The following is a 14,676-nucleotide window of genomic DNA, read 5'->3' as shown; positions in this document are numbered from 1 at the left end:
CCTATGGATTGTAGGCTAGGGTTTAGTTGGAAGTAGAGGGCAAGTAGATCTCGAAGGTTTCAGCCGAAAAGTACTCGACGATTATGAAAACTAGGGTTTGTAAACAATGATTCGATGCCTTCCTCGTCCCTCGACTCCCCCTTTATATAGGAGGCGGAGCCGAGGGATTCGTGTTGTACAAGTTACAGAGTCCGGGATGGTTTCTAACTCATCCCGCAAGATTACAAATAACGCTTCCTATTACAACTCTAGCTTTCCTTAATAATATCTTGGGCTTCCGAATCTTCTTATTCTTCGGGTAGTGGGCCTTCAGTAAACCCCGGGTACTATCTTCGGCAGGCCCATTTGGGATGCCTATGTCACAATGAGTGTAGCATCGCGCGGTGGTTATTGTTATGTTCTAACCTTCACAGATGATCTGAGTAGATATGGGTATATCTATTTCATGAAACATAAATCCGAAACTTTCGAGAAGTTTAAGGAATTCCAAAGTGAAGTAGAAAATCAACGTAACAAGAAGATTAAATTTCTACGATCTGATCGCGGAGGTGAATATCTGAGTTATGAGTTTGGCATGCATTTAAACAAATGCGGAATACTTTCACAATTGACACCGCCGGGAACACCACAACGAAACGGTGTGTCCGAACGTCGTAATCGAACTCTCTTAGATATGGTTCGTTCTATGATGTCTCTTACTGATTTGCCATTATCATTTTGGAGTTATGCATTAGAGACAGCTGCATTCACTTTAAATAGGACACCATCTAAATCCATTGAAACGACACCGTATGAATTATGGTTTAATAAGAAACCTAAGCTGTCGTTCCTTAAAGTTTGGGGTTGCGAAGCCTATGTAAAAAAGTTACAACCGGACAAGCTAGAACCCAAAGCGGAGTAATGCGTCTTCATAGGATACCCTAAGGAAACTATAGGGTACACTTTCTATCACAGATCCGAAGGCAAAATCTTTGCTTCTAAGAACGGAACCTTTCTTGAGAAAGAATTTCTCACTAAAGAAGTGACTGGAAGAAAAGTAGAACTCGACGAGATTACTGAATCTTCACTCGTTGATCAGAGTAGCGCAGTACCAGAAGTTGTTTCTGTGCCGCCTACACCGACAACAGAGGAAGCTAATGATCATGATCATGAAACTTCGAACGAGATAGCTACTGAACCTCGCAGATCGACAAGGGAACGTGCCACTCCTGATTGCTATGATCCTTGTCTAAATGTCATGATTGTAGACAACAATGATGAAGACCCTGCGACGTATGAAGAAGCGATGATGAGCCCAGATTCCAACAAATGGCAAGAAGCCATGAAATCCGAAATGGGATCCATGTATGATAACAAAGTGTGGACTTTGGTAGACTTACCTGATAGCCGCAAGGCTGTCGAATAAATGGATCTTCAAAAGAAAAACAGATGCTGATGGTAATATTACTATCTATAAAGCTCGACTTGTCGCAAAGGGTTTTCGACAAATTCAAGGTGTTGACTACGATGAGACTTTCTCACCTGTAGCGAAGCTAAAATCTGTAAGGATTTTGTTAGCAATAGCTGCATTTTTCGATTATGAGATTTGGCAGATGGATGTCAAAATAGTGTTCCTTAATGGAGATATTGAGGAAGAGTTGTATATGGTACAACCCAAAGGTTTTGTCGATCCTAAAAATGCTGACAAGGTGTGCAAACTTCAGCGTTCAATCTATGGACTGAAGCAAGCATCCAGAAGTTGGAACCGACGATTTGATAAGGTGATCAAAGACTTCGGGTTTATAGAGTGTCATGGAGAGGCCTGTATTTACAAGAAAGTGAGTGGGAGCTCTGTAGCGTTCCTGATATTATATGTAGATGACATATTATTGATTGGGAATGATATAGAACTATTAAGCAGTGTAAAAGGTTATTTGAATAATAGTTTTTCAATGAAAGACATTGGTGAAGCATCGTATATATTAGGCATCAAGATTTATAGAGATAGATCAAGACGTCTAATAGGGCTATCACAGAGTACATACCTGGACAAGATTCTAAAGAAGTTTAGAATGGACAAAAGTAAGAAAGGATTCTTGCCTATGTTACCAGGCAAGGTCTTGAGTAAGACTCAAGGTCCGGCTACGACAGAAGAAAGAGAAAGGATGAGTCAGATCCCCTATGCCTCGGCAGTAGGCTCTATCATGTATGCCATGCTATGTACTAGACCGGATATAGCACATGTTGTTAGTTTGACTAGCAGATATCAAAGTGATCCAGGAATGGAACACTGGACAGCGGTCAAGACTATCCTGAAGTACTTGAAAAGAACTAAGGATATGTTTCTTTGTTATGGAGGTGACCAAGAGCTCGTTGTAACAAGTTACACCGATGCAAGTTGGAACACTGATCCTGATGACTCTAAGTCTCAGTCTGGGTATGTGTTTATATTGAATGGTGCTGCGATGGTGGGCAAGCTCGAAGCAGTGCACGGTGGCGAAGTCTTCAACAGAATCAGAGTACATAGCGGCTTCAGAGGCTTCATCAGAAGCGGTATGGATGAAGAGGTTCATTGTAGAGCTCGGTGTGGTTCCTAATGCATTGGACCCACTAGTCATCTACTGTGACAACATGGGTGCCATCGCCAATGCACAAGAACCAAGGTCACACAAGAGGCTGAAGCATATCAAGCTGCGTTATCATTCGATTCGCGAGTACATCGAAGATGGAGAAGTAAAGATTTGCAAAGTACACACTGATCTGAATGTAGCAGATCCGTTGACTAAAGCTCCCTGGGGCAAAGCATGACCAACACCAGAATGCCATGGGTGTTAGGTACCTTACAATGTAATCTAGATTATTGACTCTAGTGCAAGTGGGAGACTGTTGGAGATATGCCCAAGAGGCAATAATAAAAGTGGTTATTATATATCTTTGTGTTTATGATAAATGTTTATATACCATGCTATAATTGTATTAACCGAAACATTGATACATGTGTGTTATGTAAACAACAATGAGTCCCTAGTAAGCCTCTTAACTAGCTTGTTGATTAATAGATGATTATAGTTTCTTAATCATGAACATTGGATGTTATTAATAACAAGGTTATATCATCATATGAATGATGTAATGGACACACCCAATTAAGCGTAGCATAAGATCACGTCATTAAGTTATTTGCTATAAGCTTTCGATACATAGTTACCTAGTCCTTTCGACCATGAGATCATGTAAATCACTTATACCGGAAAGGTACTTTGATTACATCAAACGCCACTGCGTAAATGGGTGGTTATAAAGGTGGGATTAAGTATCCGGAAAGTATGAGTTGAGGCATATGGATCAACAGTGGGATTTGTCCATCCCGATGACGGATAGATATACTCTGGGCCCTCTCGGTGGAATGTCGTCTATACTAGCTTGCAAGCATATGAATGGTTCATAAGAGACCACATACCACGGTACGAGTAAAGAGTACTTGTCAGGAGACGAGGTTGAACAAGGTATAGAGAGATACCGATGATCAAACCTCGGACAAGTAAAATATCGCGTGACAAAGGGAATCGGTATCGTATGTGAATGGTTCATTCGATCACTAAGTCATCGTTGAATATGTGGGAGCCATTATGGATCTCCAGATCCCGCTATTGGTTATTGGTCGGAGAGAAGTCTCAACCATGTCCACATAGTTCGCGAACCGTAGGGTGACACACTTAAGGTTTGATGTCGTATTAGTAGAACTTGAATATGGAATAGAGTTCGAAGTTTTGTTCGGAGTCTCGGATGGGATCCCGGACATCACGAGGAGTTCCGAAATGGTCCGGAGAATAAGATTCATATATAGGAAGTCATTTTATAAGTTTGAAAATGATCCGGTGCATTTATGGAAGGTTCTAGAAGGTTCTAGAAAAGTCCGGAAGAAATCACTTTGGAAGGAGGAGTCCCGGAGGGACTCCACCTCCCATGGCCGGCTAACCCTAGAGGGGTGGAGTCCAAGGTGGACTCCACCAAGGGGGCCGGCCACCCCCCCTCATGGAAGGGTGGGAGTCCCACTTGAGGTGGGAATCCCACCTTGGGTAGGTTTCCCTACACATGGAAGGTTTTGGGTTGGGGTCTTATTCGAAGACTTGTAGTCCAACACTTGGGGGTTCCACCTATATAATGAGGGGCAAGGGGGAGGGGGCCGGCCACACCAAGCCACCACCTTGGCCGCACCCCTTGGAAGCCGGCCACCCCCTCTCCCCAAACCCTAGCCGCCCCACTCCTCCACCTCTCCCGCAACGCTTAGCGAAGCTCCGCCGGAGATCTCCATCGCCACCGCCACCACGCCGTCGTGCTGCCGGATTCAAGGAGGAGCTACTACTTCCGCTGCCTGCTGGAACGAGGAGAAGGACATCGTCTTCATCAACACCGAACGTGTGACCGAGTACGGAGGTGCTGCCCGATTGTGGCACCGTCAAGATCTTTTACGCGTTTTTGAAAGCGGCAAGTGATCGTCTACCGCAGCAACAAGAGCCTCATCTTGTAGACTTTGTAAATCTTCAAGGGTGAGTCTCGTTCATCTCCTCGTTGCTCCCATCTTCTAGATTGCATCTTGGCTTGGATTGCGTTCTCGCGGTAGGAAATTTTTTGTTTTCTATGCAACGAATCCCTACACTATCTCCTTTCTGCTTATTATCAAACGTCCAAGGGGTACCAGAAAATCCAATATCATGTAGATCGCAGTCCGATAAAACCGCCCGAATCTCCGCCATCTGTCTCTCCGAATGTTTGGTTTTAGAAAAGTGTTCCTCGTGCCACATGGCTTCATTAAAGTCACCCATCATTAGCCAAGGTTCATTGGATCTATTCTTCATTTGCCTCATTTTTGTCCACATGAGATGACGATCGCAAGGCTTTGGCTCACCATAAACAAAAGAAGCTCTCCATTTACTTACATAGGGACCCCCACTGATATGGACATCTATATGTCGATTACTGAAGGACAGAAGGTCCACCGTAATGCCTTCCTGCCAATACAAAGCCAGACCCCCTCCTTTCCCAACACCTTTAACCTGGTAACATCCCTCCATTCCAAGACGGAAACGAAGATTTCTCATTCTTTCCTCACTCTGTCTAGGCTCACACAAGAATATAATGCAGGGTTTATAAGACTGCACAAGGCAGTCAAGCTCTTGAACCGTCGCGACTTGCCCTGATCCAGGACAGTTCCAGCCTAAGGTACACATTAGGCCCGACGGTCCTCCTCGGGGGAGGCCGCCGATGGTGCCAGGTTGTTTTCAGAAGAATTCTCCTTTCGCTGTTTCTTATCTTTATTCTTAACATAAGCAGGTGGAGGTGGAGGCACAGGAGCACCCCCGTCCCCCCATTAGTGTCCATCTTCTCCATTCCATCCAGCGACCCAACTCCACCCAAATCCAACATTTTCCTTGCATCGCTCTCAGATTTGTCCTGTACAAGACCTTCATTAGGAGGTGGTTTTTCAGGACTAGATGCAGTATCCTTTTCATCATCTTCCTCAGTCAGAGCTGCTTCTTCAGAATTCCTTTTCCTTCCATTAGCGCTATTGGCCATCCCTCTACCAGCAAAACCCCCACGAAACCGAGATCTATCCATAGACTGACGCGGAGCAGGCATAGGTTGATTAGCCCTGCGTGTCGCCAACATCCACGTACCATACTGCAACTGTTTTTCCTCCCACACCCCATCACCACATTCCTCATGATCATGACCGATAAGGCCACACCTCTTACAGAAAAAGGGTATCTTTTCATATTTAACAGCTAGCCTCTTCTTCCCCTCCGGAATAGTAAGGGAGACAAACCTCGTTAAAGGTTTAGCAACCTCAATTCTGACCCTTAGTCTCACATAATTTCCTTAAAAAAAAAACTTAGGTATCATCTGAACTTCTTTCACCTTACCAATCCTTCGTGCCAGGTCATCCACCACCTCCTCCTTCCGATAGAGCTCCGGAATTCCATGAATTTGAGCGCAGACAAACATCCCACTGAACACGAACTCCGCTGGATCACCGAGCCCATCATAATCCTCCACGAGCAAACCCCATCCCCTAAAAGTCCATGGACTTTGATGGACAACCTTCTTCCAATCTGCAAGACAATGCATGTGGAATAAAAACAGATTATCGCCCACCTCCCGACAGACTGGATCCTTTGCCAAACTCCAAATTCTCTTCATCTTCTCAAACAGAGCATCCGAACTAAAAGATCTGGCAGTTTGAACTTTACCGATTGCATGCCACCTCGCCGCTCTACTGTACTCCTTCGCCGCCTCCACATCGACCACAACATCATCCAATTCATCATCGTTCAGCTCTAGGTGGCTCAGCATGTCGTCGATCTCCCCCTCTTTACCTCCCGATCTGCCCTCCATATCCTGACTCAAATCCGCCATCCAACCCAAGAGCCAAAGCGACCAGAGCAGGGACAAGGGAAAACACACAGAGGAGCACGAACAGAAGCAGGAGAACCCGATCCCGAACGAGAAAGGCACCAAGACCTGACAGAAACACAGCCGGGCACGGATCAACCTCACGGGGGCGACGTAGGCGCCGCCGGAGCACTAAACCCTAACGAGAGGGTAGGAAAACGCAATGCCTCTGCTTTTACAAGGAAGTGATTTTTTTTACAAGTGCAACAAGAAAGTATGTGGAAAACAAGTTAATAGACTTCTAATGTAATTTGACAAATTTCAGATAAGAAAAACTCACACCTACTACTAGAGTTGCTTGCCACGAGATCTGATTCCTTGGCTCCTAATCCGGTGGCGTTTTTTTTTTTTGTAGGATGTACATATTTGCTTTGCTTATGGTTGAAGTTCCTTAAATTCGCCAGCCTGCTAGCAAATGCCACAACGTACCACGCGGCCTAATATAAATCAACGGCCACGATTGGATGGCTTTCTGACAAAACAGCCTCATTTGCTAACTCCTCTGCTGGTACTTCTCTGTTCCCGACTCTTCCCTTCGTTCCCCCCCTCTCCCCTCCCAGATCCTTCGCCCCGACGGTCGCCGGACCACCGCCATGGCGCTCAGCCTCCGCAAGAAGCAGCTCGGTAAGCTCGAATCCATCCCGTCTTTCTTCTTCCTGTCGATCTCTATGGGTTTCTGTAACAACTCTAGTTTCTGATCCAGATTTGATCACGCGGATGCTTCACCTGAACCAGCAGCAGTCGTCGCCGGACGGCGGCGGCGAGGGGGAGGAGGAGGCCTACAAGATCCTGGTGATGGACGGCCCCTGCATCTCGCTCCTCTCGCCGGTGCTCCGCGTTGGCGACCTCCGCAAGCACGGCGTTACCCTCCACCTCAACATCGACAAGGCGCGGCAGCAGGTCCCCGACGCGCCCGCGGTCTACCTCGTCCGCCCCACGCCCGCCAACGCCGACCGCATCGCCGCCGACGCTGCCGCGGGGCTCTACGCCTCGTTTCACATCAACTTCTCCACGTCCGTTCCCCGGCCCGTCCTCGAGCGCCTCGCATCCGCCACCGCCGCGTCGCGCTCGGCGCACCGCGTGGCGCGTGTCGCGGACCAGTACCTTGACTTCATCTGCCTCGAGGACGGCCTCTTCTCGCTCGCCCAGCCGCGCGCCTATGTCTCCCTCAACGACCCTGCCGCCGCCGATGCGGACATCACCGCAGCCGTCGACGCCATTGCGCTCGGCCTGTTCTGTGTCGTCTCCACGCTGGGCACCGTGCCCATTATCAGGTGCGCCCGGGGCGGGCCCGCTGAGATGGTTGCTGCTGCTCTGGATGCCCGTCTCCGGGATCACCTCCTAGCCAAGCCAAATCTTTTCACGGAGGCTGCATCCAGCGCTGCCTCATCGTTCCAGCGCCCGGTCCTGTGCCTGTTTGACAGGAATTTTGAGTTGTCGGTGGGGATACAACACGATTGGAGCTACCGCCCGTTGGTCCATGACGTGCTCAGCTTGAAGCTGAACAAGTTGAAGCTGCCAACGGAGAAGTATGATTTGGATGACTCTGACCCATTTTGGGTGGCAAACAGCTGGTTGGAATTTCCCGAAGTGGCCAAGGAAATTGAAGCGCAGCTCGCCAAGTACAAGCAGGATGTAGATGAGGTGAACCAGCGCACGGGTGGTGGTAGGGATGGGGTTGAGTTTGATGGAACAGATCTTATTGGCAACACCAAGCACCTCATGAATGCGGTCAACTCGCTCCCAGAGCTAACAGATCGCAAGAAGATGATCGATAAACACACAAACATCGCAACTGCATTGCTTGCGCGGATCAAGGAGAGGTCTCTGGATGGATACTATCGGTGCGAGAATGATATGCTTGAGAATGGAACTGTGGATCGGACCATGCTGCTCAGCCTCCTCAGTGGCAAGGGCACCAAGGAGGATAAGCTCCGGCTGGCTGTTACCTACCTGCTGTCATTTGAGGCGCCACCGTCATCTGAACTTGAGCAGGTTGAGGCCGCGCTGCGGGAGTCGGACGTAGATATGTCTGCATTCCTGTATGTGAAGAGGATAAAGTCGTTGAACACACAGTTTGCTGCTGCATCAAGCACAGCAAGCAGGAGCAACATTGTTGATTGGGCGGAGAAGCTTTACGGGCAGTCCATTAGTGCTGTGACGAATTACTTATCAGATGGGAGGCAGCTGGCTCTGACTAGGACAGTTGAAGCCCTTATGGAAGGGAAACCAAACCCAGAGGTCGACAACTACATATTGTTCGATCCACGGGCCCCTAGATCTGGAACTGGTGGGCAGTTTAGAGGACCCTTCAGAGAAGCAATTGTTTTCATGATTGGTGGTGGAAATTACATTGAGTACAGGAGCTTAATCGAGCTAGGGCAGCGCTCACAGCCTTCCAAGCATGTCATATATGGAGCAACAGAGATTCTCAACGGGGTGGAATTTATTCAGCAACTCGCGGAATTGGGACAGAAAGCAGGATTGGGTAGTGGTGGCAGCAACCTACCATCACAGTAAATATGCTCTTCGCAGACATTATGATGTTATAAGATGTGATTCGTGCTTTATAGATTACAGTAAATAGTCTCTCGCCAGACACTGATGCCAAGGTGATCCAGGTTGCATAGACTAATGGTATCGAATTTCCTAAACTCAGGTTTATGGCACTGCTTTGAATGAGTTATCAATTCAGATTTTTTTGCAAGCTCAGCTGTTCCAGAAGTCCAATATGTTGAAATGTCCATGTATGCTCAGTTCATTCTGTTTCTTTTTTTAACCCCTTTCGAGAATTGTTAGTGGAATCTTGTTTGGTGAACACCCCAAAAAATCAGTTCATGGAATCTCACAACAGCTCTGATTCTTTTTGATAAATTGATTTTGTTAGCGTTTGCGATGAATATTAGTCAAATGGTTATGAATGGCCATGCTGGTGTACATTTCCCTATGCTGGTGTACGTTTCCCTCTGGCCTCTCTTCTCCGGTTTGTGGAACCCGCCTCCCCCCTCCATGTCGTTGTCTTGTTCTTACTCCTTCCCCCCTTTTGGATTTGTAATCCAACTAATGTTATCTGTTCTGATCCATGTGTTTATGGAAGTGAAGGAAGCATTTATATGCCCCGATTCATTTCGTTGTCAGAAAATATAATCATTTCAATTTGTTAATTCGCATGCTCCATGCTGCAAGAATCCAAGAACTAAAAGCAAATGCACAAGTTAATTATATATGGTCTTGCTTCACTGGAAAACTTCTTGTGTTTGCATGTCAGTGAGGTAGAAATACGTTTCTTCACAAATGCTAGTTTTATATTTTATTTTTTCAAAAACTTCATCTTTTGTACTTGCAGAAAAAATTGATCATTGTTGTCTCATTAGTTTCTAAACAGCTGCCACGAGACTTGTAACCAATATTCTACCTTTTCAAGCAAAGCTCCTTTGCGTCTTCTAAAAAAATACTATCATTGGGCTGTCCTCATAAATATTGGTTGTTGTAGTCAGTTCCCTGTATTGTCTTAATTGTGTTCAGCTTGAAGCTACAAATTGTGTAGTGTTGCTTCGCCCTTGCTACCTGGTGGAAGGACTGGATACTCATGGTTCAGGACTCCACACAAAGGCTTGGGTAGAGCTCTACAGTTCTTTTATCTCAATTGGGAAGTAAAAATACCTGGTAATCTGGTATAGAATCCCTGCTTTTAAGAGCACAAAGACTTATTGCCTGTTACAACTTTGAAGAGAATTTTTCCATGGTGATTATTCTTTGTTACTCATTATCCATGGTGAGATACAATTCCTTTTTTTTACAAGTTTGATGTGTTGTTTAGTAAATGAGGCTATGAACTTCTACTCCATTGTGACTTATTGATACATTTGCCATTTCACCCATTTAATTGACCATTCAACAATATATTAGCAAGACTAGTATGTGTAGGGAGTGTAAGCCAGGACTACCTTTGCTGTCATTAATACATGACAATGTATTAATGAATCTTGGCTGAACATACTTAGATGTTGCCGAAGATCAAAGAATGAGTAGCGTAAATAGAAACATTGGTTTATTTTATATTAATGATGCCTCCTATGTTCTTTTTTTTGTTGTTGAGAAAACGCAAAAAGCCTTTGCATTTCATTTCATTGAAAAGGTTTATTTCACCAGGGAAATGACAAGGATTTTTATATTGATGACGCTCTGTTACTTTCTTCCCCACCCGTGAAACCTGCAGTACTATTTAATCCCTTGTTTCCTGGCATGATGGGGGGTTTCCAGCTGCTGCAATTCTGTTTGTGTGTTGTCTTCAGGTTAGAGCAGTTAAGCGAGAAGAACTTGTGCACGAGTTAAGTCATTTGTGTGTTCCTTACATGGGAATATTGCATAAGTTGTTTTGATGTCAGTGATTAATTATCTGACCCCCATGGAGAACTAACATGAGTCTTGTAGGTAGTCGCACCACTCCAATTTATTGTCTACATATTGAATAAATTGTTCCTATAGAAAAAAGCTTATTTAGTTATCACATGTAATCCCTATCTTTCAAACATGTAGTGGTGCTTTTGCCTTGGGAAGAAATGCTGTATTATTTTAGCAATAATTCATTGTTATATATCTTAGTCGTGGAGCATATCTGACTAATTTTCTTTTGATCGTTGGCATGGTACTAATTTTGATACTTCCTTGGCATGAACCAAAAGAGGAAGAGGAATAATGGAACAAGGTCACGGACATGTGTGCCCATAAATTTATCATGCTCAAGACCTGGCATTTGTTTTGTAAGATGGTTAAACCTCAGCCGCTCATGGTAAATAACTTCGCTTCTGTAATGTCTCCTTCCTATTTATGTTTGCCTAGCCTTTTGCTTTTTAAGCTTATAGGGTTAACTATTTTCTTCATGAACAACCTCAAGGAGTAGCAGTTTAATGATGGGTTAATTGGATCTATGCCACTACAACTTTCGCGAGTTGGAGAAATGCCATTACAAAAACACATGTTGGAAATATGCCACTACAACTCTCTCATACCTCTACCTATGCCATTTTGTCCAATACCAAGTTGTACACTGCCCTTATACACCCATTATACCTTTATATGAACATTCTATTTAGCTGATCACATATGCCACTACAATTCTCATACCTCTACCTGTGCCATTTTGTAATGGCATTTCTCCAACCTGCTAAAGTTGTAGTGGCATAGATCCAATTAACCCAATGATTGAGTAGCTTAGAAGGACACCCGTGAACTCACTCATGTGAGCCGAGAATAGGCAACCGGTGCCTTCTGCAGTTCTGTAACTCTGTTAGATGGTTATTTCAGTTTCTCTGACTGCACAGAGAATAGAGATACTTACTAGGTTTTAAGCACTCATATGTTCTGGTTAATTGTTGCACATCTGGTCACTATGACTGTAGTATTCATTGATGGTTATCTTTCATTGATTCTTTTTTTGCAAAATGCTTGGAGTAGTCATCCTTTTTCATGCACATACACTTATCATTTAGTTCTCCACATGGTCCATGCATCATAAATTCAGATACCAATTCATATCCTGATGGATCAGCAACTAGATCTGGAATCTCACAGAAATGGAAGAATCAGTAACATATGTATTCGTCTGTAGATTATCTCCATGCAGCTTCATGCATGCGTACAAGCATGTGAAATTTAATCAGTTCTGAAGAAAGAATTGCTCTTTATGGCCTTTTGTGGCGATGAATTCCTCTTTAAGCTTGTCTGGCAGCCGAGAATAGGCAACCGATCTGGAATCTCAGCAGAAATGGAAGAATCAATAACATCTGTATTCCCCTGTAGATTATCTCCATGCATGCGTACAAGCATGTGAAATTCAATCAGTTCTGAAGAAAGAAATGCTCTTTAGGGCCTTTTGTGGTGGTGAAATTCCTCTTTGAGCTCGTTTGGCAGCCATCATTTCATCCAGGAATTGCGGAATTCAATTGATTCCATTGTCCAACGGGTTTGGCTGTCATACAATTTGAACTGGTAATTCGATTTGCAATGCCACCCTGGAATCGCTCTTCCTCCTTGATACCATCGTCTCCTTCCTCGTCCCTTTCTTCTGCCACAACCTCTCCAACGTGAAGTGACAGAGACTCCTTCAGTCCAAGAGGAGGGATATAGGGAGCAGACCGAGGTGGAGGTTGTTGGGGGAAGCACCTGGGTTGCTGAGACAGGCGACTCTCCTCCTCGTCAAGGCAGAGGAGGCGGCGGCGCAAGATCTGGTGTGTGCGGTGGCGGTGTTTTGGATTTATGGTGTGCAAGTCAAATTAGAGAGAGAGAGAGAGCTACTTTGCAGCTGATTCCAAGCTACTTGCTAGCTGATGCTGATGAACTGTTGTTTAGAGAGAAATAATTATTGTGTAATTTTCCTGACTTTTTCCTTGTGTTGTATCTATGTTAGATAAAAAAGAAAAGAATAGATCAAATAAAAACATATCAAAGATTTCATTTTTATGGAATCTGGAACAAAAGGAACATGATGCACTATCCAAGGACACCGAACTAAAGTATATAGAGATCAGAAAACATGAAATAGATCAAAATTGGGAGGTGGCGTTTTGGCTCATAGGAGCAAATGCTCCCATTATACAAAATTATAAAAATGTCAAAAAAAAATTGACATAAGTTTTTTGGTGTACATTGTGACATTCTATGTTCGTACACAAGTTTTCATGGAAAAACAACATTTTGTGTGGTGTGTACAAAAAAGACAAAAAAATATGCTGTACCTAGTCGTGTTACAACATCAAAAATTGTCTTTTTTACAGGAGCCACAAAATGTTTTTTCTTTTTTTGAAAATTTGTGTACCAACATAAAATATCTAGATGTACATGTAAAAATTTAGTTTAGAATTTTTTTACACTTCGAAATGTGGATTCACACAATGGGAGCAAATGCTCCTATGAGCCGAAGTGCATTTCCGTAAAATTGTACCTTATCTCTATAATTTTCTGTACATCTGTACTGTATACATATGGGAAAATTCTTCAAAGATTGGCTCATCTTCAACAAGCCAGATGTTAATCATAGGTGTAGACTGACTGGAGTATATATGAGCTAAGAATGTCCAGGAGAGAAACCCTGATCTGGAGCCTGGCATGTCAGGCGATGGAAGAAACGATCCACTGGAAGGGATCACCATTTTATGCCCAACCATTACAGAAATGTTTTCTTGATGTTTTTGTGTCCCTGGTAACTACATTTTGCTTTCATTATGTTTCTTTACGCAATCTTGTTACTAGTTAGTCATTATAATTGATTCTCAAACATGATGATCTTTCTTGTTGGTGAAGTTTTAATTAAGCAAAACTTAACCCCACTAATTTGCTCTCTCTTTTCTTTATTTTGCGTCCGTGGCCAGTCAAATCAATTATATGCTCGAAAAGTGGCGCATAGAACAAGGTTTTTGAGTCACCAAGCTAGTCGAATCGCCAGCCCTCCGGCTCAGTTGCCATAAGTCGATGAATATTCGTGAGTTGCCCTGATTTTGAGAAAACGACTTGGCGATTAGTCAGCGACTATACACCAACTCAAAAACCTTGGAATAGAAGTATATACCTATTCGCCAGCTCCTATACCGTCTGTGAGATCAGTAGAACAAGAAGGAAATCTCACAGACGGTAGATAGCGAGCCATGATTGAAAATTTTAGCCAGTGTGCTATTGTATGGAGCCTGTGTGCTTATCACATTTCTTCTGAATGGAGCCAGAAGAGCCGAAACTTGGAGTAGAGGAACAAAGAAACTCCCAAGGTATCAGCACCATCCACCACTCCATCCTCCCTTTGGCTGCTCTGTTCTTATAACAGCCCAGTAATCTCAATCTAAGTTGGCAGACAAGAAGAATCTTGTGATCGTGCACAAGACAAGCTAGTGGTCTGTTAATTACAAATTTTCTTCTGCAGTCGTGTCTGGAGTATCAACGACAAAATTTGATTAATTTGATCTGATCATGCATCATCGCTGGCATGCTTAAGCTTCTCAAACATCTGGTATATGATCTGAATATGATAATGTGATGCGTTGAGATTCCAAGAGAAGCCATGTGCTTTAGAGACTCTTTAACTGAGCTTGTCGATGTGCCATTGCATGCATTAATATTGTTTGATACGGTTAAAACTTCTAGGATGAATAATATGTTTGATGGAAATACATGAATCTATAGTTGGATTGGATTATGGAATTGGTTTTTCTTGTTCATGCTTTCAGTCAGAGGGCTGCCCATGGGCCAGGCTGG

The 14,676-nt window shown here is 44.1% G+C and overlaps 1 protein-coding gene across 1 annotated transcript; it reads left to right on the top strand.

The window, feature by feature from the left end:
- Positions 1-6,898: 6,898 nt before the first annotated feature.
- LOC127301663 (SEC1 family transport protein SLY1) lies at positions 6,899-9,306 on the top strand. The gene is made up of 2 exons (XM_051331939.2): positions 6,899-7,056; positions 7,136-9,306. Exons 1-2 carry the CDS (start codon positions 7,026-7,028, stop codon positions 8,950-8,952), a joined length of 1,848 nt encoding a protein of 615 aa, XP_051187899.1. The 5' UTR covers positions 6,899-7,025; the 3' UTR covers positions 8,953-9,306.
- Positions 9,307-14,676: the final 5,370 nt, after the last annotated feature.

Source organism: Lolium perenne, chromosome 7 (genome assembly GCF_019359855.2).
Source record: "Lolium perenne isolate Kyuss_39 chromosome 7, Kyuss_2.0, whole genome shotgun sequence".
In the NCBI taxonomy this organism is placed as follows: domain Eukaryota; kingdom Viridiplantae; phylum Streptophyta; class Magnoliopsida; order Poales; family Poaceae; genus Lolium; species Lolium perenne.
This window is presented reverse-complemented; position numbering and strand designations above follow the sequence as displayed.